Source organism: Ascaphus truei, chromosome 3 (assembly GCF_040206685.1).
Source record: "Ascaphus truei isolate aAscTru1 chromosome 3, aAscTru1.hap1, whole genome shotgun sequence".
Taxonomy (NCBI): Eukaryota; Metazoa; Chordata; class Amphibia; order Anura; family Ascaphidae; genus Ascaphus; species Ascaphus truei.
This window is the reverse complement of record NC_134485.1, coordinates 28,401,363-28,428,249: the sequence shown is the minus strand read 5'-3', so window position 1 is coordinate 28,428,249 and position 26,887 is coordinate 28,401,363. Positions and strand designations below refer to the sequence as shown.

General features: G+C 42.0%; 1 protein-coding gene across 9 annotated transcripts in view; it reads right to left on the bottom strand.

The window, feature by feature from the left end:
- Window positions 1-2,923: 2,923 nt before the first annotated feature.
- SYNJ1 (synaptojanin 1) overlaps window positions 2,924-26,887 on the bottom strand; it is a 79,616-nt gene continuing 55,652 nt past the window's right edge. For 3 of the 9 annotated variants that reach the window (XM_075593872.1, XM_075593875.1, XM_075593874.1), the window contains 8 exons: window positions 26,112-26,327; window positions 24,987-25,127; window positions 19,504-19,542; window positions 18,886-18,933; window positions 18,409-18,473; window positions 17,070-17,175; window positions 15,994-16,220; window positions 2,924-8,850 (listed from right to left, as the gene is read on the bottom strand). In XM_075593872.1, the coding sequence (XP_075449987.1) occupies window positions 8,059-8,850; window positions 15,994-16,220; window positions 17,070-17,175; window positions 18,409-18,473; window positions 18,886-18,933; window positions 19,504-19,542; window positions 24,987-25,127; window positions 26,112-26,327 (1,634 nt within the window). In that variant the 3' untranslated portion in view covers window positions 2,924-8,058. Of the gene's footprint in view, window positions 8,851-11,236; window positions 11,261-15,993; window positions 16,221-17,069; window positions 17,176-18,408; window positions 18,474-18,885; window positions 18,934-19,503; window positions 19,543-24,986; window positions 25,128-26,111; window positions 26,328-26,887 lie in introns of all 9 variants that reach the window. The other 6 variants (XM_075593880.1, XM_075593881.1, XM_075593873.1 and 3 more) reach the window with 6 other exon arrangements.

The following is a 26,887-nucleotide window of genomic DNA, read 5'->3' as shown; positions in this document are numbered from 1 at the left end:
CTGTATATATTGGGTCCTGTGGGACAGTGATTCCCAGAACCCTGTGTATTAAAGCAAACACTTCCCTCCATGTTTGTTGAATTTTTGGACACGACCAAAATATGTGCAGTATATGCCCCCTTTCGCCACAACCACGCCAACATAAAGGAGAGACACCTGGGAGAAAAGAGTTCAACCTGGTAGGAGTCATGTACCATCTATATATTAGCTTGTAAATATTCTCCTTAATCACCACACAGGAAGAATCTCCTCTTTCTTTTTTATACCCCTCCCATTCATGTTTAAAAACTTTAATAAAAATACAAGTTGAAAAAAGAAAAAAAAGTGACCGTAGGTTAGTGCAAGAGAGACAGGTGGACAATGTGAAAGTAGAGGTCTTTGAATACTGAAATCAGTGAGATTTGGGTATTCTGCATCCATATTATTTGAAGTGCTGATTTTTATTTATGAGATGCCACTGAAGTCCATTGAGCTACTGATACGGTTGCTTACCGCACGCGCCCTCAGGGGGCGGGCCGGGGCAGGCCAGTGACGTCACGGAGCTGGTTCGCCCTCATTGGGCGAACCGCTCACGTGACCGGCCTGTTGCGCCGGCAAGCGGGGGAATTTTAAATTCCCCAAAGACCTGCGCTTCCGCAAGCGCGCGGAAGCGCAGGTGAGCCCCTACTAAAGCCGCTCTAATTGCGGCTGTAGGGGCTCAGTGCTGAGCGGTTAACATGGCCGAGGCCTTAGTGAGTGGACAATGAGCAGAGGGTATAGTCAAGGCCATTGCCAAACAGCTTCCCCCATTGTTACAAACTGACCCCAAGCTACAGGAGGCCAGATCTGGATATTTTTCTGGTCTCACACATCTATCCCTTTAATTTCTGGCAGATCACTGCCAAAAAGTCACAGCATTTTCAATTCTAAAAAAAATTAGATGCATCTCAGAGGCCGAGATAACCAAAATATCCTCCTCCAGAGATAGCGCTTGGCAAAAGGGGTGTGTATATGTATATCTATCTATTAATTAATTAACAGCTACACTATCTCCCACAGAAAAGAACGTCACACGCAAAGCATTTACTATAGCAGATGTTAGTGAGGACATGCAAATTATGCATTATCAATCAGCTTTTCACTAAAGCCTGTTAAAAACATGTTAAATCCCCGCGTTGTCATAGCAAAACTTTGCATTACTCCCATCTAGATCCTGCAATAGAGCTTTTACAGGGTCTGGGTGGTAGTAACAGCAAAGCAACTTTTTAATAAACCTTTATTTCCCTGCTTTTTCCACACAGAAAAAGCTACATTACAGGATCTACACGGGAGCAACCAAGATAAAGTTATCCTAAAATAACATTACCGCTTCTAATGAAATGTACGAGGACCGTTGTTTTTGCAAATAATTCTCTTTGTGGACACGGTATTAATTTGGAAAACATTATAGTCATGCCAGTTTTCTGTCAAGTCATGTTATTCCCAGATTTGACATACTTGGTGCATCTAGGCCGAACAGAACAATCCCACCCAAAACCAAATAAACAGTTTATATAAAAAAAAATTACAAGAAATATCCAGGATTAAAAAAATGAAAAAATTAATACCGACTTACTTTAGTGGCATAAAAATATATGTCCGTGTCCCTCTCCCAGAGGCAGATTGGCCTACATTTCATACATGGCCTATCGGGAGTTCGGGCTTGCCTCAGTGGGCGAGTGATGCTGGTGATAGGACACCGCCCAGCTGTCAATGCATCCTCTCCCTCCTCCTGTCAGCGTCAGAAGTTGGGTCGCCCAGGAGGTGGGAGCTGCGGAGTCCGCAGACTGACGCAGGACCGGAGCAGTACTGAAACCTCACCAAGGTAAGATTGTTTGGGGGGCGGTGTTGGAGTGAAAGAGAGCAAGAGAGGGGAGACTGTAATGTAAGGAAAGAGATGTGGCGTGTAATAGGGTAACAGTAGGGGGGAGTGTAAGGGGGAAAGGGGAAGAGAGGGAGGAGTGTAGGGGGGAGTGTGTGAGAGAGGCGGGGGAGTGTAAAGGGGGGCTTGATGGCGGTACCACTGCACCTAACCCTGCGGTTTGAGGCCCCACACTTTTTCCCCACAACAATTAAACTGATTGCCGGGGGAGAGAGCGGAGTCCCCAAGTATCTCCTCCTCCAGAGCAGCGTCTCCTCCTGCAGCATCGCGTAGTCATGACGACCCTCACGTCAAATGAAGCTCCAACGTCACATGGCAAAAGTGAGGCCATAACCTGACGACCCATGGCGAGGCATCACCATGACAACGTGATGTAGGAGGGCCAGTATGAGAGAAATCGACCGGGCCGATATTGGTCTACAATCTTCCCCTGCCCTCTCCCATAATCCTCTGCTTGTCTCTGGCTTCCTGTTTGTTAGCTCCCCCTCCCAAGGGCAGTGACAGAAAATTAAAGTTTCATTTGATTCTAGGTTTCACATCGTGTCCTACCCGAAGGCTATAGAGCAGGGGTGGCCAACGCCAATCCTTAAGGGCCACTAACAGGTGAGGCTTTAAGGATATCCCTGCTTCAGCACAGGTGGCGTGGTCACCTGTGCTGAAGCAGGGATATCCTTAAAGCCTGACCTGTTAGTGGCCCTTAAGGACTGGGGTTGGGCACTCCTGCTTTAGAGGATTGCACCTTGAAAGCCAAGATTTATTTAACAGGTGTTAAAGGGCAAAGAATTAGTGCAACTTACCTTATTCAAGATAACGGGACTTAAATTACACTACGACTTGGCACCATTTAATGACTCTAAACCCTTCATTTCGGTTTAACCTTCTTCATTCGAGCAATGGATTAATACAGCAAATTATTTCACGACTATACTAAAATCATTTAGAAAGAAGTTACATTTCCATCACTCACACCTCATCAAAACCATGTCTCTCTGCAACAATTTACAAACGAATAAATCCAATAACTCTTTGTACATTGTTCTCTTTATTGTAACAATATCACACCACATATTTCACAGGAAGTATGCAGGTTATTGTGCGTCAATGAATGCAACACTGCAAGTTGGTTCTTTATGTAATCTCAAACACATACCACAGAAGCAATGTAAGATTTACATGTCAACAGAACAACTAGCCACATATACATTTCATAAAAACACTTTTTTTGTTTTGCAGTAGTACTAAAGATTCAGCAGTTGTTTTAGAAACGGTATTTAGCCCATACTGTGCTGAACAATAATTTTTGCAGGCATCTCCAGCACTTCATGGGTCAATATGGAGTACTTACCGCAAATCCCCTTCCTGTGACGTATTGTCAATATGCATGAACATACTACACACTCCTGTTACGTCCCCAGCCATCAGGGGTGATATATACAGATATTATATCGAGCACACTTAATGACAAATGTAATATTCAACTGGAAGCAGACTGATCACAAAATAAAGTACAGTGTAAACACAGCTGCTAATGGAAAATATATCCCAGACACGGACACTGTTCTATACGCACATTAAAGCAGCCGGCCTATTTCAATAAACACTTTTCTATAAAAATGTACAACAAAATAGAAGCACGATATAAAATACACCACATCCCCCATAGGTTTCATTTGGAATAAACTATTTTGTATATTGATGCCATTTAAAAATCTTGTAAATGTGTATTAGATGCTATTCTTTTTTCCCTAACAGAATTAGCCGACTTACTTACAAGATAATTTAATTTATACCTAACCTATTTTCTATGAAGTTCTTAATGAACTACATCTGTAGATGTTCAACGGCTGGAGTATAGAATGTTTGACATATAATTAGGTGAAACATGATGTTTTAGAAGGTAATACGTTTGCTGTCTCCAAGACTAGCCTAAGAGACAGAAGCTTGCAAAACTCAATTTGCTTATTAGATCCATCCATAATTATGTGCATTAGACCAGGGGTGCTCAACTCCAGTCCCCAAACGCCAACAGGTCAGGGTTTCAGGGAATCCCTGCTTCAGCATAGGTGGCTCAATCAGTCCCTGTTTCAGCCCAGGTGGCTCAGACTTTGACTGAGCCTCTGATTGAGCTACCTGTGCTGAAGTTGGGATATCCTGAACCTGACCTGTTGTGAGGAGGGGAGACGACAGAGGGGCGGGCGTGCTTGGGGACTGAAGTTGAGCACCGCTTCATTAGATATCAAAATGAGACCATTTCTTGAGCGCCACCAGTAACAGGATATTTGAGCAGGAATGTAGTCTTTTGTTCCTTCTACAGTAAGTATACAGTATGCACAGATTCCATGTTTATTACACGTTAATAAATACAGTTGCATGTTCTTTGAGGCAGAGAATAATTCAGAATATATTATGCATTCCTAATTGTAACCAGTACATTTCATTTGGAATTCCTCGGCTACATAAAAGGATCAAACTGAACCATACGGGAGTGTTCTATTCCTAACATTTGGAACACAAACACATACAAGGAGACTGGCGATAAGCAGAGTGCTGTATAGTTGCTTGTTTTGTTTCTTTAACAGGCCAGCAGTTGTACAAAGCTGAAGTGTGTACTAAACCAGGGGTGCTCAACTCCAGTCCTCAAGCTCCCCCCCCCCCCCCCCTCTCCAACAGGTCAGGTTTTCAGGATATTCCAGCTTCAGCAGTCCTCAACTGAGCCTCTGATTGAGCCACCTGCGCTGAAGCTGGGATATCCTGAAAACATGACCTGTTGGGGTGACTTGAGGACCGAGGTTGAGCATCCCTGGATAAACCATACTGATAGGATCCAAAGAACCAGTTCTCTGAATAATATGTTAGGGCTTGCACTTCCTAAACAGACTATTTACAGCAATTTGTGAAACCTCTCAGTAAATGAGCTACAGAGAACACATTTTTTTTTTTTTAAGAGAAACGGTGTACCTACCAATTTGTATCACCAGATGCTAATCGTTTTTAACCTGCTATATTTCACGCACATGTTCAGGTATCTGAAGCAGGAAATGTGTGAACCAAGCAGACTGTTATAACTATGCTATGTCCAATGCAATAGCACTATTGGAAATGTAAATCAATCAAATTAAGTGCTCAACACCATTGCATTCCCAGTCTTACCAGTTCCTTAACATTTATTATACCCAATGCTTGCAACTGTTGGCAAATGTTAAACTGTTAACAATATGGAAATAATCTTTGGAAAATAGATTTGCCAAAAATATGTCCAAGATCATTTTCTGTGTCTTACTCCACATTGGACAGGTACATTTTAATGCATGAAAAATTATCACCTGTGAAGTAAAATGAGAATGTTTAAGAATGACACCCCTTTCCTGCCAAAGCAGGTGGACATAACTGCAGTTCCCTTACAGCAAAGGAGACAACCTGACATTTCTTAGATCAGTGGTTTAAACAAACAAACAAAACAACTTGAATATATCATTTACAGAAAGAGGCTTTTTGTTTGTATTTTGCGTATTAATTTGACTTTTGGAAACAGCATAAATAAGCAAAAACAATTGTACGTTAGATTAAAAATTTTCATGTTATACAATTCCTGTGTGCCATTCTGTCCCAAAAAAACAGTACAGTACTGAGAAAGTGTGACTGTGCTTTAAATAAATCAGGTTAATATGAGCAAATCGTACAAAAAGTGTATCTGTATTTAAATGCATTTTCCTTCCTTTCTAGAAGGTCCCCCAAAGATAACTTTCCACACTATTGGAGGGACCTGTTGAAATGGTATTTAATTGTTCATTTCCGTAACGTGGATAGATACAATTCCAGGCCTATGTCACACAATGGCATAAGAAACAGGGTAGAAGGTGGGTGGGAGCCCTTTTGCCAGGAAGTTCTCAAGGATTGTGTAATTTCCCAACACTTCCTGGCTAAAAGAAAAATCCCCACTAAGTCATTTGACTTATACATATATTTACATTTCCTTTTGCTTCCTAATTGAATGCTTTATTCCAAAACCATCCAAACGTTATCAGAATAATGATCAAAACGACAACATTGTAGATAGGCTCATGACTGGTAGCTACCATTGTACATGTTCTGAATGTGATGTAGGACACCACCCCAATTCACCGAGTAGTCCAGGGGTGGCCAACACCCATCCTCAAGGGCCACCAACAGGTCAGATTTCAAGGATATCCCCTGCTTCAGCACAGGTGGTGCAGCCAAAGACTGAAGCACCTGTGCTGAAGCAGTGATATCCTTAAAATCTGACCTGTTAGTGGCCCTTGGGGACTGGAGTTGGCCACCCGTGGACTAGTGGAATTTTTGCAGCACTTTCAGTTTTGTGGGTTCTCAGCTTCAGTCTCCAGGTTACTCAAACAGGTTCTGCCACTCCTGGATATTTAAATAATAATAATAAAAAACTGTCCAAGACTTCGCTTTTAATATGGACTATAGCGCCAGTGAAAACATATAGCTAGGATATTAGGTTTTAACCGAAATAAACACCATCCTACTGACCATCTTGCACTTGGTTAAAACCCAATCAACACCGAAAATCAAGCATCCTTTCCTATGAAATTCCACGTCGTGGCAGCCTATCCACAGGTAGGAGATAAAGACATCACCAAAAACCGGTATCCCTAGATCTAGCCAATTGTACAAGGAGCCAGGTGATGCTTCATTGAATATTTCTTGGCATTTGCCAATACATCATTTGGAATATATATACGTTTGAGGCCTAAATGTAAAAAGCTGAAGCTGTGGTAACCCTCACATGCATAACAAAAAAACTCCTTTTTGGATACACTGATGGAACAAGTGTAACATTTCATGGGGAAAACTCCTTCCCCTTATGGCCCGTAATATAGTGCGCGCCCATGTGCCACCATGTGCGCGTGCGGCACTTAATATTGTCTGTGTCCTAGCCTGGTCTGCTATACTTCGGCCGCGTGCACGGCAGTGAGCGGGTGCGTGGCAGAGTACAGCAAAGATGTGAAAATTTATATATTCGCGCTGCCGCGCCACGTGACTCTGCCAAGCCAATCGCAGCGCTTCTTGGATAGGCAGGGGGGGGGGGGGTGTTCCCGGGGGCAGGAGGAGCTCGCAACTCACCCTGCACACAGAACGCTTTGTGCGCAGTTCCCACAGCGAGAATTCACACACAGGCACAACTCAAACTGGGCAGCCCTTGTAGCAAGGCGCTCTCTCCCCTTTGCAGCGGCAGCAGCCTTGAATCTGTTGTAAAAACTGTGCAGGCTGTGGCTGTGTGTGAAGCCGGGTGTGACGTCTTAGCCACGCCCACCTGTCGCTCACAGCACAGACCTGTATACACAAAAAGTGTGCTGCACATGCACTAGCACGCACGCGCCAACTATAAAACGGGCCTTAATATGCTGTGAAGCTATGTCCTAGTGCTAGAGAAGAGATCAGCTCCATTCAAATGGCTAAAATCCATATTGATGCATGCAGCAGATATCCTATTTCTCCAGCTGTTCATGAGATGCAGTGAAGGGGAGGATTCACATTATGACCCTTATTCTATATAAGTGCGATAATGCAGATCTGGTTCTATGGCACGGAAAGCCTATGACTTTCTGTGCGATAGCACCACATGGGCCTGTCACTTTGCCAAGACATTTATACCTCTCATATTCCTTAAGTGTGGATAAAATGGCTTCTCTATGCCTGAACTAGAAGAGCTAATATCCATCAAAAGCTCAATATATTCCAATATTTTTCCCACTAAAATAGAATATTTGGTTGCTGTTCAAGCCATTGGATAATGAAACATTCAGCGTACAGTATAAACCTTAAAACAGAACAAAACCTAAAGCAAGTGCATATAAACATATATGCGCAAAAGAAATGCAGACTAAACCAGTAGTTTACTTTTTTATAAATAGGTTTTTAGAGCAGAAAATCTGTGGAAAGACAATGCATCGTCTACTCGCTCACCATTTCCATGTAGAACAACACATTTGCAGCAATCTCAAGCATGTAGAAAAATCATATGTGAAATGTGACCAAAATATACACAACAATTACTTTGCAAATACATTAAATAGTGGTTATTTTTCAGCTCACATGAAAGTGCAATGCATTCCACAATGAACTAGTTATTGCACTCGACAGAAATTCAAATGCCCAACGATTACCGCAGCATGTTACCTGTCTGTAAACTCTTGAGTTGGTGAAGAATTAGTTGGGGATTTGGTGGACGGCGGTGCAGGTTTTGTCCGTGACGGAATAGGTGGTGGTGGTGCAGGAGGTCTTCTTAATGGCAAAGTAAAGGAGGAAGAAGTGGCAACTGTATTCCAGTTATTATCAAAACCTGACTGTTGTGAAGTATTTTTGGAACCGACGTGACCAAATGCCACAAGATTGTCAGGAGACGTGTTCAGTTTAGTACGGGAATTATCATCGTCAAATGTTACCCAACATTTTCGATTAGTATCTGGCAATTTGGAAAATTTGTTTGGTAATGAAAGACTTTTTTCAACTGGACCCAGTGTAAATGTTGGTCTGTTTCTCTGCAGCTCTGGTTGATTTACAGCTTTAAATGGATCCAACATGCCTGTTGGTACTAATGGCTGAGCAATCAGTGGAAGGTCTGGGGTTTGGAATGGGTTTCCTGTATTCGCTGTTCTTTCAGTGAAGGGATTGGTAGAACTGATCGCGTGTGCCCCACTGACAAACGGGTTTGGTGAGATCCGTAGGCTATCTTGGGATCCACTACGGACTGGAACAGGAAGCATTGTTGGCGTGAAACTTATGCTATTCGTATTATTGTGTGTCACAGAAGGCAAATTAATCGACTCCCTTTGGCTTGATGCTGGAACAGGAGATATGTGAACTGGTGCCTGAAGCTCTGAAATGGGAAGCTGATCAAATGAAAAGTCCACAAAAGGATCATTGTCAAATTGGCTTTCAATGCCACGGACTCCATTTGCTACAAGCTGAAATTTGAGGGGGGGGAAAAAATGCGCAGTATTAACATTGGCAATTTTGTTTTACAATTAATCTGTCTCTTATTCATTTCCAAAAACATTAATACCCTCAACGAAAGGCTTTATTCCTTTCAAAGTAAATGCTTTCACTGCTTACTTAAATAAAACACGACATCTATTAACACATACTTGCCTAGCCTTGATTTCCATTTGCGTCATGCAATAATCATGCAACAAGTCAAATGAAAAAAAAACAAACAAAAAAAAAAAAGTTAGTAGCCTCTGAAGGGTGCATAAATCAAAAGGTTAAAAACAAATTTGAGAACAACCCAGCATAAATATATCTAGTCTCATCCCATAAGATATTTAGACTGGACTTCTACAGTTTCAGTCCCTAATACAAGTTTGATAACATATTTGCACATAGGCTGCATTAAGTCTTATGGTTAGTCTCAATGGCTTTAAGATAAGGTATACACTATCAATATTAAAAATGCATGATTATGGTTATTGTACAAAAACATTAAAATTGATAATATTTACAACAAATAACTTATAAGTATATTAAATATTAATATGAATGTAAAAAAAAAAAAAAAAGCAATGGTAATAAAAAGGAAAATAAGACAGTCCGATAAGCTATCAGAAGGGTAATGCACTCACAATGCAGCTTCCCTTTAGTTGATGTACAGTACATATACCAACTTTATACATTTAAAAAGCTGACATTCAGTCCTAAGGGCCACCAACAGGTCAGGTTTTCAGGATATCCCTGCTTCAGCACAGGTGGCTCAATCAGTGCTGAAGCGGCTATATGCTTAAAACCTGACCTGTTAGTGGCTCTCGAGGACTGGAGTTGGCCACCCCTGGTCTATATTATAGCAACACATTAGCAATGCTATCTAGCGATAACAAAAAGGACAGATCACAGCAACAGTGATGAGCAGGCTGATGAAAGGGGGCTGAAAGGGGGCTTAACCAAAATGTTGATCGAGTTACCCCATGTACTGAAACTTAAATGATTTACGTTGATAAATCTGGTGATGTTTGCTTAAAGATAAAGCAACATTTTGATAAGTCCCCCCCATTCATATTTTAAGTTCTGCTTAGTTATGTTAAATATGAAAATGAATGCAGATTAAAATGATTATTTTCTTTAAGTTTGGAAAGGCAGGGAAATAGGCTTTGCGAAAACAAAACAAACAAAAGGATTGTTCACCAATTGACTGCAGTCTACGTGTCCTTCAAAATGGATGATGTCAAATTATCTTATAGTCCTCACACAATGCGAGCCTGAGCCTTTTGCTCTGCACTAAGTTGGCAAATGTACTATGCTCCTGTAACGAGTGTTGGAGTAAGTAAGAGGCTGCATTAAGTGCCACTCAAGTTAATCAAACTCTGATAGCCGTTACTGAAGCTTAATGAATCTCGACCAAAGTACTTTGCCTTTTGGAATCTGTCAAAGAAGAATGTTTTACTTTAGCTAGAGTAGTGTGCACATTCGGATTCAGGTGTCTGACGTGTTGTGCAGAGAAATTGGCAAAGTCTAATGTTCTGCAGCAGTAAAATATATGATGTTGCAAAAATTATGCCATGATAGAGATTCAAATTTTCCTGAATGTCCCCAATGGCAATAGGAACTAATGGGTTAAATCCATGACCCAGGTTACTTACCCGTTGGTGCCTACGGCCAAACGAGGACAACGGAAAAGGAAAGTTCGTGTTTAAAACAACGCTCTCCTTTCCATGCTGGACTAAACCATACCTTTCACAATTCCCAACCTAATTATAATTTGTTAGAAGTGCTTTTATAGTTCCAAACGTTTCTTTAGCGTTTACCAGCTCAATGTTACACATTGCGCAGAAGCTCACCATACATAGTCTTGTCCACCAATACTAAACGTTTTTATGCAACTTCAAAATGAACCACCATTAAATTTGGACCATAACCTCTTGCATTGCTGCAGTTTCACACTGAGAGAAGTGCTTCTGCTTCATGGGAGGTAACTGTATCTGGGAGCAGAGGGGAAAGTAGGCCACTTAAAATAACGCTTGTTAAAAATCATGCTACATTACTGATCTCTTCAGGCAGTGGGACATTCTCTATCCCTGTGGCAGGTTCTTGCGCAAAGGCCTTGCAGACCACTCAATGTTGGCAAATCCCAAAGAAACGACCAAACCTAATGCTTGTGCTTCAACTCGGTCAAATAGTAATAGGATTATCCGCATCTTTGTCATGACAAAATAAGTGCAGTGGAAATGATGGTTAACTGGTCAACATAACAAATGTGGTAATTATGATCAGTGACATGAGATGTGTAAAGCCAAATGCATCATTTACTGATGGCACAATTTAAGGTGGATTACATAGAAGATTGTTAAATTATTCAGGTACCTGTTACCCTGATGGTTGCTCCTGCTTGTGGTAAAAGACAGATATTGAAAGAAGAAATTAGGAGAATGAATACATACGGCAACCTTACCATGTACTTATTCATTATTCATAACTATACTACACATTTTTAATGATGGTACCCAGATGATAGTTTCAGAGTTATTAGAGTGAAAAAGGAAAATATACAGTGATATTTGCCAATTTCTTGTCTTTCCTCAGCCCAATTAGAAAAATGAGGGATCTCAGAAAGCATCGCACGTGTGATAGTGTGGAAGGGAAGCCATGCTATATAACAAAGAAAGGGTCCGCAGCACTCTCCAGATGAAAAAAAAACACAAAAGACATTTATTGAAACATAGGGCAACTAACGTAACCTAGAACAGTGCGCAAACAGGGGGGGGGGGCGCGGCAGTTAGAGGTCCCGCGTTCACCCCCCAGGCATTTCAATTAAATGCTGGGGGACCGCGCAACGCCTCTATAATACACTTACCTTCCAGCGACGCGTCATCATGGTAACCCAGCGTCGCGGGGTGACGTCACGTTACCATGGCGCCAAAGTCAATGGGGGGGGGCTAGGGGGCGCGAGGAGAGCAGGCAGAGGTGTTCACGGGGAAAAGTTTGCACACGCCTGACATAGAGCAATGTACATATATGCAGAAAACAAGAAGAAAAAACAGGCTCACTCCTAGTGTGATAAAGTATAAAACAGTATTTATGGGATTGTAAAATATAAAAAGCGCACTCACAAACAGAGTAAAAATAATAGCATTTATGAGATATACTCAATCGCCTTGAAGCTGTGAAGGGAATGTATCAGCCTGTCCTGTTGGTGCCACCTCTGGTTTATCCGTTGGTTCAGCAAGGTAAACTGGAGCCACCGCAGCTAGATGATGTAATAATCAGCAACACGGTTAGTACCCGTGACGAAGTCCTTAGTGACGAAACGCGTAGGGCGTTTCCCAAAGAGGCGAGTTTGTGGCTGACATTACTGCACGAACGGAGAGAGTACCTTGGAGCTGTTGCTATTTTGCTTGGGACTGCTATCGCTTCTGGTTTTGCAGTTGCCTGCTGGTGAGCAGTGAGAGCTGTGGGAAGTGTATCTGGAGGGAGTCTCTGACCGTGTTGCTGATTATTACATCATCTGGCTGCGGTGGCTCCAGTGCACCTTGCTGAACCAACGGATACACCAGAGGTGGCACCCCACGGGACAGGCTGATACATTCCTTTCAAAGCTTCAAGGCGATTGAGTACATCTCATAAATGCTATTATTTTTACTCTGTTTGTGAGTGCGCTTTTTATATTTTACAATCCCATAAATACTGTTTTATACTTTTTCACACTAGGAGTGCGCCTGTTTTTTCTTCTTGTTTTCTGCAGATATCCTTGGGATTTGGTGATCCTTATATACGGGCAGCAAAACTCCAGTGGACTAAGTACATTTTTTGAAATTTCAACTGACATCTGGTTTTTATTTTATTTTTTATGTTTCATATTTTTTATTTTTGCTATAGATTTCAGTTGTTTTTATCACAAATTCGCCCTTTTGGGGATTCTTTGGTCAATAGCCTTGTTAACTCTATCTGATTTACACAGCTGATTTATCCTTATCAAGCTTCCTAAGGCGCTACTCCAATTTGTTTGTTTTGTCAATGTACATATATATAGCCATGGGATGTTCTTCAGGGAGCCCAGTTCTTTCAGTCCAGATATATATATATATATATTTTATTTATATACCCGGCTCAGCTAAAATAAAAAAGCATGTCACAATGGTTTTAACATAATAAATTGAAGTGCAGTTGTTTTGCTTAAAGTGATGCAAATGATGCCTGGATGCTACAATTCATGCTAATCCTGGCAAGTGAAATAACTTTCTTTAGGAAGCCAACTCAGCAACCCTTTGAGAAAGTCACAGCACGTGACGAAACGCGTCAGGGAACGGAACTGCGGCATCACGCAAGCGCATGACGGGCCGCATCGAGCGCAGATTCACATTGCGGCCAGAAGACATTGGAGTTAGTACCCGAACTCAAACACTGCATCATTGATTTTAAGGAGCCTTTCGACACACGCACCAGAGAACATCTACCAGCAGCTTCAAGTGAGAGTTGGACTGCAGGGTCTGGATGCCGAGTGACCAGAGTTGGTGGTGATATGTCACACACTGCTTGATTTTAATTTACCCTTGTGAGTGGATTTTTTACCCCCCCCCCCCTTCCCTTTCCCAAATAAATGTACTGTATTACGCTATGGGGCGTGCGCTCTCTCTTCTTTTTCTCATATAGATATATATATATATATTTTATATATATACCTGGCTCAGCTAAAATAAAGAAGCATGTCACAATGGTTTTAACATAATAAATTGAAATGCAGTTGTTTTGCTTAAAGTGATGCAAATGATGCCTGGATGCTACAATTCATCCTAATCCTGGCAAGTGAAATAACTTTCTTTAGGAAGCCAACTCATGAGGCAAGTCATTTGAACCGTAAAATGAATATTCAGATAGCTAACGAAACTTTATTTACCACTATCACATTTATATCGTTTGAGGATGCGAGCCCACATATCGCTTTCATCAGATTTAGGTACAAGACCATTTCTCTGTACTTTATTTTGCTAATTCCAAAGTGTAAAGCTGCTTCTTTAAATTATCTAACTATACACAAATGACACTAGTGTACATACCTGCTTTTTTTTATACCGATAGTTGCATTGGTATCTGACTCTGCACTGGAAGCTGCCTTCTCTTACGGGGGCCTTTCTTTATCCCACACATCATGCCCTGATGGCAGGGGTGTAGGTGTAGGGCTCCTCCTGTCCTCAATCTGCCATTACTGAACCCTTCCCTCACCCTCTCCAGGTGGCGGTCATCTATCCCCCACCTGCCTCTCCTCATCCCCCTTTTGTGTCTCCAACTTTGAATCTTGGCTCTCCTTTTTCTCCTCTGACTCCCCTTCTCTTCTCTTTGAGGACTTCAACTGCCATATGCAGTGCTCGACAAATCCACTTGCCCGCTCGCCTGGGGCAACTGGATTTTGTGAGCTGGCAAGGCTGCGGCAGGTCTGACTTGAGACAGGAGCAGAAGAAGAAGCTGGAGGCAGGAGAAGACGAGCACCATGTCAGAAGGGCATCAAGAGGTGTTAGATGGCGGAAGACAGGCAGTGGCAGCAGGAGAAGATTCTTTTCTCCTGCTGCTCACATGGATATGAATACTCTCCTGCTGCCGCCGCCTGCTGTCACCATCTAACGCCACCTGCTGCCCTGCTGAAATGGTGATCGTTTTCTCCCGCTCCCGTTTTGAGTCAATCCTGCTGCCGTCCACCTAAGCCAGGTAAGTGGAGGGGGTGAGAGAAAGAGAGAAAGGGAGAAAGGGAAAACAAAAACAAAAAAAAAGTTTTTTTTGGCAAGTGACATTTCTTGTAATTTGTCGAGCCCTGGCTCTATATTGATGACCCATCTTTCTCTTGGGCTTCCCACTTTCTCTCTCTAACCTCTTCTTTTGACCTTCACCAATGGACTGCAGCCAGCACCCATACGGACTCTGTAATCTTCTAATATCTGGCCTTTGTGCCTCTCTCTCGTCTCACCTGCAATCTGTCCTAAACACGTCTGCTAGAACACTTTACTCTCTACTAAATCTGTTTCAGTCTCTCCTGCTGAAATCTCTCTCCTGGCTTCCTATTAAATCCAGTATTGCTTCCAAAATGCTCCCTCTTTTAAAGCCACCCACTCCTCTGCCTCTCCTTACACCTCCCCGCCACAATTTCTTGCTACACACCTGCCCGACTCTTGCATTCTGCTCAAGGATGTCTTCAGTCTACCCTTTTTGTATCTAAAGCCTTCTCCAGCCTGAAACCTCTCACTTGCTGTCCCCACACCTCTGGAATGCCCCCTCCCATCAATATCTGATTAGCACTCTCTCTCCACCGTTAAGACCATCATAAGATTTAACGAAGCATATGGGTAGCTCCGCTGGCTGATACATCTTATATGCATGGATCTTGACCCCTTGCAGAAGCACTGACCAGAATACCCCCCACGATCTCTAAGTTCTCCCAACTTATCACTTAGATTGCAAGCTCTTCAAGGGCAGGGACGCTTTCCTAATGTTATTTTAATGTCTGAAGCGCTTATTCCCATTATGTGTTATATTATGTCATGTGTATTACTGCTGTGAAGCTCTGTGTACATGGCTGGCGCTATATAAATAAAGATACTGTACACACACACAGTGTTCGACAAACCTATACATTTGCTCGCCCCGGGCGAGTGGATTTAACCCCCGGGCGAGTAAATATTGGCCCAAGCAGCACACGTTTGGTACTAGGTGGCGAGTAGATTTTTTTGTGTGGCGAGTAGATTTTTTGGTGATTTGTCAACCACTGCACATACATGGTATCAGATAATAAAATGAAACAGAATTACGTTCTTGTATATTCTCCATCACGTGTCACTGATGCTGGAGAACAAACATCTGCATCAGTGACAGAAAAAGTTGATTACATTGTCTACACTGAACAATAGGGGTTAATCATTACAAATGAGGTCTGCACAAGGAAATTATAAATGTAATAAAATTAAAAACTTGATTCTTCCTAAGGATATCCTTGAGTGGCTACACTAATGCATTTATCATGGTCAACAGGAAGTATTTTGTTGTCTCGGGTTATTCGGATGTCAACATTGAATTGTTTTGTTGGAAATGCAGGTTTCCTGCTATCCCATTTGCTGTAGAGAGACTGGAAGACCTACCTGCTGAGCCGCAGCTTGCTCTGAAGGCAGATTCTGCGCGGAACGGCTGCGTGGAGGAGCTTGTGGTGGTGCGTCTAGATTTTGCAGAGGGGGAGTCTGGGATGTGGGTTGCATTGTTGTAGGCAGTAGAGGTTCTTGCATCTTTTGGCAAGGAGGCTGGGGTGGTGGACTGAGTTGAAGAGGAGCTGCAAGCTGGGGTTTCAGTGGCTCAGGAAGTGAAGCAAACCCTGAAAAGGGAAATTGTGATAAATGTTCATCAAATACTATTTTGTAGGGAAGGACTTCATGTGGATTATTACAGAAGGTACGGTAATACTACAGTGGGTGCAGGCAGAACATAAAATTAAACAGGTATGTGAGGATTTGCTTCTGATCTGTAGGGTTCTATTCTTCGATTTTACGCTCACAGATACACTATACGCCCCAGGTATATATTTCTCCTTATTTTGGTATAAGGACATGGTATTCAGTACTAGACATTCAGTGTTAATGCCATGAAGTATGGCAACTACACAAAAATCATAACATTACACAGTCCAACTATCGTTTCTAATCTACTGTGTGTAACCAGGTAAATCACTGTCCTTATTTAAGTGTGTAGCCAATAATGGCGCTTTGGGTAAAGGAACTAAGCAGCAAAACAAGTAAAATCTAAAGAACCAGACAATTTCCAACCATGTAATATACTAATAAGAGACAGAAGGCCATATTCACTAAGTGGTACTACCGATTGGCTCATTTACAGTACTTGAATGGGCCAGAAAGTGTCTGGTGGAATAGTACCGCTTAGTAAATCAGGGCCATTACCCCAAAGCCAACATGTATGTCTTGCTCTAGTTTCTTTGGACACCACATACTTAGATAAAACGAGTCTTCAAGTCTTCTTAGGCCCAGATCCACAAAAGGGTGCTAAGTTTTAGCACGCTATAAATCCCACTCATATGAATGGGTGCTGAGGCACGCTATAACTTAGCACTGTTTGGGGTATTTGGGAATTAATTTGTTTTCTTTACCTTACAGCCTTGTCATAGCCCCGGCTGAAAGTGGCAGCACATGGTATAAGTATGTCCCTGTACCTTTGGCAGGCTCAGCTTGTTTGCCTGGTGCTTCCGGTGTTCTTGCTGGTGTTGGACGCACATGGCTTTGTGGGGCGCTAATAACTCCAGCACGTGGAGGAATAGTCTAAAAAGAAAAGTAAAAAATAGCTGCTGTGTCAAATTGTGTAAAGTCAGGAGCTCCGTTGTTGCGGTTGGAAATATTGATTTCGAAGGCAATTGTACTATTTTTCTATAGCTATGAAATATTTTATTTGCACAATAACTGGAATTAAATGATGGGAAGCAAATAATCTGATGTTGCTACTTTTATATTATCCCTGCTGGAAAGGCCAGAAGATCAGCACATTGTCAGCTAATTCATGAGTTATTATAACTCTTTACAAACCCACCAAAGGCAGAATTAAAGACCTGCCCAAATGAGGCATGAACCCTGTAACATTTCAGGTGTTGTCAGAACCACGACACCGTGGTAATCATTGCGATGTCCAACGGCGAAAATTGAACAGCCTGAAAATGATGTGACCGCTCCGAATGGAGTCATGTACAGACAGGAAAAATAGGTTGGGTATGAATGTTTTGCTGCAGTGGAAAAAGCCCTCTGGTTTATTGCACATGTTTTCTACCCCAAAAACGGGGTTTTTCTTCCTTCCAGAAGGGAAGCAATACATTTCTTAAAAGTCGCAATCCCATCCAGAACCAAATTTGGCGCCACACTACCTTTGGAATCTTAGCTGTTCTTATTGAACCTCCCATTCCAGAGCTCCTTCTGCCCAAGGAGTCAAATAACCATACACATGGCTTAATGCAGCAGCCTCAAAATATACTCTCCCTTCAATGTCAGCTGATTGGAGACGGTACAGTATGTGCAGTGTTTTAGTAATGGAAATAATGAGATGCCGGCCACAACACTGAAAAGACTTGGCTACCATGGCGACTTATTTATGGTTTTCAACTATAGATCTTACATGTTCATCCTTGAGAATGTGTGTTTTGTATTCGTGGGTGGGTGCCCTGTATGTTTTGCTGTGGATTGGACACCTTTTCTTCATCCCCACGCCAGTCTGTTGCACGTATTTGAATACTTTTAAATAATTACATGCCTTAGTAAGCTGCCCCCCCCCTCTTTTTTTTTGTGTTTTCTTGCCCTTGCTATGTGTGTTTTCTGTCCAAAAAATGCGAGTTTCATCATGCACTTACTTGTTTTTTTCTTTTTCTACATCATTCTTAACACAGAATATATATATATATATATATATATACCTGCAGGAATGTGACTAAGGGCCAATTCAAAGGGTATTTGTCAAAGGGTAAAAATGTGTTTCTAGAGTAGAAGGCACTGCACCTGTAAAATACTCACCGGTCTAACTGCACTGTAAGAAGCAGTGGCTGAGTGTCCAGTCTGAGCAGGAAGCTGCCGGCGCCCTGAAATGGCCATTTAACAGATCAGGTTATTTATGTGGTAGGTCGAGACAAAATCGCGTGCATTATATAACAATATATGCATGCATTATATAACAAAGAACCAAGTGTGTTAATTACATTTTGTAGCAGTGTGTGATTAGTACCAACATGTTCATATGTAAAAGTACACACATACTTGTGGTCTTGAACAATGACCATGTTTGATTGATTTCTAACATCTCAAGCCAACGTTAGGGATAACGTTTCCTGCAGATTAAGCAACACTGCAAGCACTAGGGGCCACATCTGGACCAACTACATCAAACCTTTGTAGTGTTCTGGATAACATCATGCAGAATGACACACACAGTTAACAGCATTACAAGTGTTTTTAAACACTGGCGAAGTAAATACTTATGGCAGGTCAGTTTACCTTCTACATCTTTCCGAGCTACCCCTGGACTAGGAGGACCGCCTGTACCTTTTCAAAAGAAAGAAGAAACACTAGAGACTGCACAAATAGCAACATATGGGGGCAAAAACGGCAGCAAGCAAGAGAGACAGGCAGCATAATCACATATAAAGCTGTAGTGGCAGCGAGGCAAAGCAAAGTTACAAATGGACAATCATTTTTATCTTCAACTACAGACGTCTCCAAAACATTGGGATTAGTTTAAATGGCCTTGGAGCTGATCCAAAATCCATACTGAAAGAACAGCAACTGCGTAGAAAAAAACTACACGATGATGTATGTGGCAGTATAATAAATGAATATATAATCAAGTGGCAATATACCTTATAACAATAACGTAATGTAAAATGTAGTGTTTTAGCAACACATTTATTATACTATGAATTAAAAAAAAAAAAAAAAACACAGCAAATGCGTAAAATAAAAAGCACATACCCAAGGAACAAGTAAGCATCAATATGCTTATTTACAACTTGGAATGGATTGCATTAGAGTTGTCGAGCGTTTAGCATATGATATACAGTATGGTACAAGAGGTGGGTTGTGTCAAATGTGAAAAAACACACAAGTAGCAATTACCTCCAATTTCTTTTCTAGTTGGTGCTGGACTTCTAGCCCCTTATAATGCATAAAATGATGAAGCAGCAGCATTAAGGGAAGCAAATTAAAAGGTCAAAAATAAAGTAGAACAAGATGACAGAGCAAGTAGGAAAGAATTCCTAAAATCTTCCTGTTCCACAGCTGCTTGTACTGCATTCAATGTACATTATGTGAAATTATATGGAATTCATTGAATTCCCTCCTCTCCCCTGAAAATTAACATAAAACGATCTTAAAGATTGCAAGGAAATTCTGGAATAAGACAAACAAAAAAAAAGCGAATTCACCAGTTACCTGGTGGTAATATCTGGGGGAGGACACAAAGCGCAATATTCCTCTCCAAGGTGGAAAGTCACTGGGAACCTCAATTTGAAATGAGCAGCATATGTAAAGAAAAAAGAAAACATATAGTGCAACACAATTTAATTAATAAAAACACTTGAGCAAGGAGGCTCCAATACACTCACATGCTCCAGGAATAATAAAGGCAATTTAACCACTATGGGTTCAGACGCAGTAGAATGCTCCGGTCAGCTGCTACACATCCACCGCTTCCGCATGCAACGGCGTCTGACGTCACGGCCCAGCTCTCTCAGCGTTCTAGAGGATCATCGGGCTCCGTGGTAGTCAAGGGAATGCAGGACGCACAGGCAGGAAGATGCAAAACACCAGCACAGCTGATCTCACGGCGAAGGGGAGCTGACTGCTTCACAAAGTCTGAGCACACAGGAAAAAACCCTACGCGTTTCGTCCGATAGGGCGGACTTCTTCAAGGGGTGCTCCCCTTTGCCATGAGATCAGCTGTGCTGGTGTTTTGCATCTTCCTGCCTGTGCGTCCTGCATTGCCTTGACTACCACGGAGCCCGATGATCCTCCTCTATTGCTAGAACGCTGAGAGAGCTGGGCCGTGACGTCAGACGCCGTCTGCATGCGGAAGCGGTGGATGTGTAGCAGCTGAGCCTATTGGAGCCTCCTTGCTCGAGTGTTTTTATTAATTAAATTGTGTTGCACTATATGTTTTCTTTTTGCTTTACATATGCTGCTCATTTCAAATCGAGGTTCCCAGTGACTTTCCACCTTGGAGAGGAATATTGCGCTTTGTGTCCTCCCCCAGACGTTACTTTGGGTGATTGTGAAATCACTCACACCAGCTGCATCTCCTCTTGGTGATATTAATTTTGTTTTTTGAATATTATATATATTGTTAAGGTTTGCGCTTACTTTCCTTGCACCACCTGGTGGTAATAAGATGAGGCACATTACACAGGGCTGGCTTGATGACGGTGCCCCTGCACCGAGCTTCGCGTTCTTCCCTCCACCACAATTAAACTGATGATCGGGGGAGAGCGTGGGGCCTCTAACTTGCTTGCCTGGTCCGGTGGCATCTCCTCCTACAGCGTCCCGTCCTCAAGGCACCGCGGCGACAAATGGTGTTGTGTTGCCATGACAACGTGACTCTGCATGGTGTCATGACACCTGAGAAGATACTGGACCAGGTAAGAGGCCCCGCGAAAGACCTTGCACCGAGTCTCACAAAACTACAAGCCGGCCCTGACATGATAAATGTACTTGAAGGGCCAGAAGGTGCCTTCAAGATTAGCCCTGCCGTGTAAATATTTGCATCTGTATGCCTGTGGATCAAACAACAACTCTGGGGTTCCAAATGATGTTACTAGCGGAATTCCTAATGGCTAGCCTTAATGATATTCATTTTCTGACATTTTTAAAATCAATCAATCGAAACATGTTGTACTATGGCATAAGTTATATATAATTAACAAACAAGTTAATTGATTTTTTTTTTTTTTTTAAACATACGCCCCAAACACAACAAAGTAATTCTACATACAGTGGTGAGAAAGTTTTTGCGCCCCAATGATAATTAAGGAAATTCCATAATTTTCCACGATAACCTACTTGAATAAAAACCAGGCGTTTCTTAAAGATCCAATGGGGTTTATATTAACCAATTCAATGATTTTTCAAACAAAATGATGTATGAATTAGACAAAAACAATGAGCAATTAAGAGTCAAGGTATGTGCATAAGTAAGTGAAACCCTGGTTTTATCAGCTAAATTAAAGGGGATAATTAGAATCAGGTGTTGACATAATGATTAGATTAGAATGAGATGTTCATGGGTGAGTTTGGGAGGCCCCACCCTATATAAAGATCAGAAACGCTATGAGTTTGGTCTTCACCAAACAGGTGTGTGGAAACGTCATGCCAAGATCCAAATAAATCTCGAAGGACCTCAAAAAAGCTGTTATTGATGCTCATCTATCTAGAAAGGGTTACAAAAACATTTCTAAGGATTTGGGGCTCTACCAATCTACTGTCTGACAAATAGTCTACAAATAGAGACAGTTCAAGACCACAGTCACCAAACCCAGGAGCGGTCGAACAATCAAAATCTCTCCAGAAAAAAAAAAAAAAAAAAAAAAGAACAAGAATGGTATTCATGGAAGGAAAGCCTGGAGGAAACCACTGCTCTCTAAAAAGAACATTGCTGCCTGTCTAAAGTTTGCCAAAGAACACAAAGATGGCCCACAAGACTTCTGAAACAATGTTCTCTGGACAGACGAGTCAAAGGTAGAATTTTGTGGCCTCAATAAGAATTGTTATGTTTGGCGTAAACCAACCGCTGTGCCCAAACAGAACCACCTCATTCCGTCAAGCATGAAGGTGGGAGTGTGATGGTTTGGGGCTGCCTCAGGACCTGGAAGGCTTGCCATCATTGACCCAACCATGAATTCTGCATTGTATCAGAAGATTCTAGAGGAGAATGCCAGGCCATCCGTCCATGAGCTGAAGCGAAAGTGGGTCATGAGTTGAAGGAATTCTGTAACGAGGAATAGGCCAAAAATCCTCAAACCCGATGTGAGACTGACCAGCTTAGTTGAAGTTATTGCTGCTCAAGCAAGTGCCACTAGGTATTGAATCTAAAGGTTCATATACTTTTTCACACATTGATATTGAATGTTGAATCATTTGTGGATAAATAAATGTTGAAAAAAGTATCATGTTTTTGTGTCATTTGTTTAATCAGGTTATTGTTATTTATTATTAGGACTTCGATTAATTAAGATCTAATATCATTTTAGGTTTGAAATATGTGAAAATCCTAAGGGATTCACAAACTTGTTTTCCGCCACTGTACATAGGATGGGTACGCTGGGGTTTAGCAAAGACACCACATTTTAAGGGGTCACAATATATTACAGGTTGCCGCAGTTTTAAAATGCTGAAAACCCGTTCTAAAAACTAAGCACTTAATACCAACCTAAAACACCGCAAGGAGTGCTTTACAGAGATGTGGACGTCTGGTTCAGTGTGAAACGATCGATGTTAAAACTACAGCAGGTGACCAGCACGATTTCCGTAATCCCCCTTTTTCAAGATCCCTCATCCAAAATGAATCTTGTTAGGGATACTTTTGGCCCATGCAAGACTGAATGCACCTCTGCAGCCAGGACACACGTCTTCAAATTATTTTTAAAAAAATGTAAAAAAAATCTATACGATGTAATAAAATATATTCTACAAAACGCCTATTTTAGGAGTATCCTTTCTGCCCTCACTACCATGGAATCGCATCACACAAATCAGATCACATTCTAAAACAGTTGTGGAGTAATATAAATAGAGGACATCACTTGCTGTTAAGCACAATTTGCAAGGTCATGGGAAACACAAGCAAAGCAGGGTACCATGGAGTTGCAGCTCACATATTTTGGAGCCGTTTTGCCCTTTTGTAAAAGGTTGCTACAAGCATTAGAGGCCCAAGAAGAACCCGGACCATTGTGTGCAAAACCCTTGTGTAGGCTTAAAAGCACGACAATGATAAAACGTGGCAATATGTATAGAACATTGTGGCGAAACACCTGTTTTTCTTGATTTAAGCATGCAAAAAGTGCAATTTAAAAAAATATATGTTTATTTCCCAGGTTTGGTGCTCCAATATACTGCTTTGATTTGTATCAAATTTGTGCAAATGTTCGGAGTTAAAGTTTAAATACTCTGTATATTGTTGTTTAATCATAACGATAGCTACCTCAAGAGGAGACTTTAGGATATTTCTAGGTCACCTCCTCACTCACTAGAGAAGCCATTATAGCATAAAAATACTTCCTCTGCTGGCGAACAAGAGGTTGGGTTTGTGGACTTTAAAAATCATGGAGGCGGCTACATGTTCTGCTTCTCAAACAGAACAAACCTGTCCTCTTCAGTGCCGGCTCAAACATCATGTGATCATGAAGGGTGAGAACAAATGAGCAATCCAACCGGTTAATTTCCATATTAATTTCTTTCTTACAGAGGATTGAAGCAGGGGGTCTCCGATGCTGAACTTCATTGATCTCAGCTCCGCGGACCCCCTGATTCCAGAGATACTTACTTCCAAAGGGGGTGCCGGGATCTCCTGCAAGGTTAAAGTTCCCACGTCACGTGGGCCAATAGAAAAACACCGGAAGACATCACGGCTTCCTATTGGCCCGCAGGAGGTTTGAAAATTGGCTATTACGTGAGCCCTGGTAGCTAAAAATTTAAAGTTAAAAAACACAGCCAGCTTTGACTGCCCCTAAAAATAAGCAAATAAATAAATAATAATATTCGGAGTGATTAGTGAGGCATTTCTGCTATTTGTAGTGTTACAAATGACATCACAAATCCAAATAACAGTTTCCCAAGTCCAGAAGAAACAGAAATACTCTCAATCACTGATTTTTTTTTTTTTTAAAGTTCCATTTTTTAAAGTTATATTTTTAAAAGGGGCACATGCTTTTTACACGTTGATCTCCGGCACTAAATAAGTGGATGACACAAGTCCCCTTTTATCAGTAGTGCATTACTGCAGGGGAGCGCAAACTTTTCCTGCTGTGCTTCCCTGCCTAGCTTGCCCCGGTAAGGCGCCCCCCCCCACCTTACAGCCACATCAAATGACGCTGTGGGGTCATGTGACGTCATGTCACATGATCCGTGGCACAATTTGACGCATGTGACGTCACATGGCCCGCAGTGTCATTTGACGCCCCGTTGCCATGGCGATGTGTCACACAGCCGTCCGAAACAAGGCAAGTGGAGTGTTGCAGGGGCCTCACGTGATCCCCGTCATTAAATTAAATGCCTTGGGGAAGAGCGTGTGGCCTCTGCAACCGCCCGCACCTGCCAGAAGAATCACCTGCCCCCCCCCCCAGTTTGCGCACCGCTGCATTACTGTATAACTCAGGAGTGGACAACTCCAGTCCTAAATGGCATCCAATACGTCCTATTTTCAGGGTACCCCTGCTTCAGCACAGATGGCTTAATCAGTGGCTAACCCACCTGTGCTGAAGCAGGGATATCTTGAAAACATGACCGGTTGGTGGCCCTTGAGGACTGGAGTTGGCCACCCCTGGTCAGGGTGTTATAGAGTATATATACTGTGGTTACAATGTACACCTGCTATTCTAGCTGTAGTTTACCTGATGGAGGGGGGGGACGCTGCGGTGGTGCTGGACGTGCAGGAGGAACACCGGGTCGTGGAGGTGGTGCGCGTTTAGGTTCCAGGCTCAAAGAAACAGACTCTTTCTGCTGCACTATTGGTTGAAACTCTACTGGAGAACCTAATAACGCAAACCAATGTATTACAATCCATATTTAACAAGTGCATGAACATTTCCTGTAACCGGACTACCTTAGGTTAAATGCCAAGGCAATATCAGTGCAGAACAGTAAATCTAGTTACAAGAAAGTTAGCACAATACTGATGAAATCCCGACTTACAATCTGACAAAATGAACAAGGGCTAAATGATTATAACCTGCACCCTGCACGGGGTGCTCTGCTGCTGGTGACCTTCGAAACTGCAACCCGAACCAGTAACCAAACAGGGTACTTTTTGTAGCCACTATTGCATCTTTACACTTGACTTGCAAAATACAGACGAGGCTCCTACTGAACACCGATCCCATCCACTGCATATAAGGAAGGCCCTAAATCTGTGAAGATTAATAATGTACCACTATCAAATATGTGGCAAAGCTGCTTCCCAGTGCTGGAGAACAGCTGGAGAAAGCTAAACTTTAATGACTTGAACTTAAGTCTCCTCCAGCATGGGGAAGCTGCTGCACAACATATTGAATAATAGTTTGTGATATAGTTCGAGGCCACAGCAAAACAAGAACATGAACGGAGCTTCGTTCACAGAAAACTCAGGGACCAACCACTGCAACCATTCACCCGTTTAAGGTTTTAATTTTTTACTCCCTTCCATGCCATAAGAACATATACAATAAATATGTTGGGTTTTTTGCAGACAGTAGAACCTGCAACACAGTCCTCTATGGATATACATTTTTTTTTTGCATACTTCTTTGGTAGGGTATAGGAGAACCCTAATAAAGTTTTAATCTTAGAAATATTTGATGAACAACTCATACGGCGAGGGATTCACTGTCACATTTGCACTTCTGGTCTAAAGTCATCGCAAAGCCAAGTTAAACATAAAAAAATGTGACGAAAGCTGGTCAAACACCAATAATATTGCAGGTGTAATGTATGTATTTAACATATGGCAGATATGAATAGTCAGCACACTGTGTAAATACCTTGGGATGAGGACACAGGGGGTCCTGGAGTTCTTGTAGGTGCCCGACTTGGGCGCACCGGAAGGGAAGGGGGAGGAACATCTGGCATTGTGGGTGATGGACAGGGGCTTGAGTGAGGAGAAGAGCTGGGGGATGCTCCCAGCGCAGAGCATGTAGACAGCTGTAAATGCTGAGGCAGAATTTCCTCTACTTCGGCACAATAATCATCCACGTCTCCTGGAGGAAAGCCAGGTTTGAGAGAAACGCTATGAGGCAGTAAACATAACCCATTTCCCCCACCATCATAATAGCAGCAAAAGATTCTCATTTGTGATGTCACTGAAATCTAAATACACATTTACAGAACTGGGTTTTCAAATGATAAACCTAAAAACAAAAAATGTAGACAAGAATCAAAGAAAAGGCATTCCACAGACTCATCTACCATAGGCCTTCAAATTCTAACCTACTTTTGTTTTGCAACAACTTCTTTACATAAATTCACCATAAACACTATAATACTGTGTGACTGTTGAGTAGTTAATGTCATTTTTTTAATTTTATTGCAACGTCTTTGATATGTTAAGAACAGATAAATAGGGGGGGGAAAAAAAAAATCGAGCCGAGTTCATTTCGAACGTCAAGTCACGCTTCAAATGCTGATCGGCAGTGTTGAGCTGTCGGTTTACCATTATTTAATTACCCCTAATTAGTTACATTTTTAACTAGTTTAACAGTATGGTTCTAGTTCTAGAATAACATGTAAGAAAAGACTGAAGGAATGTTTTGATTCTGAA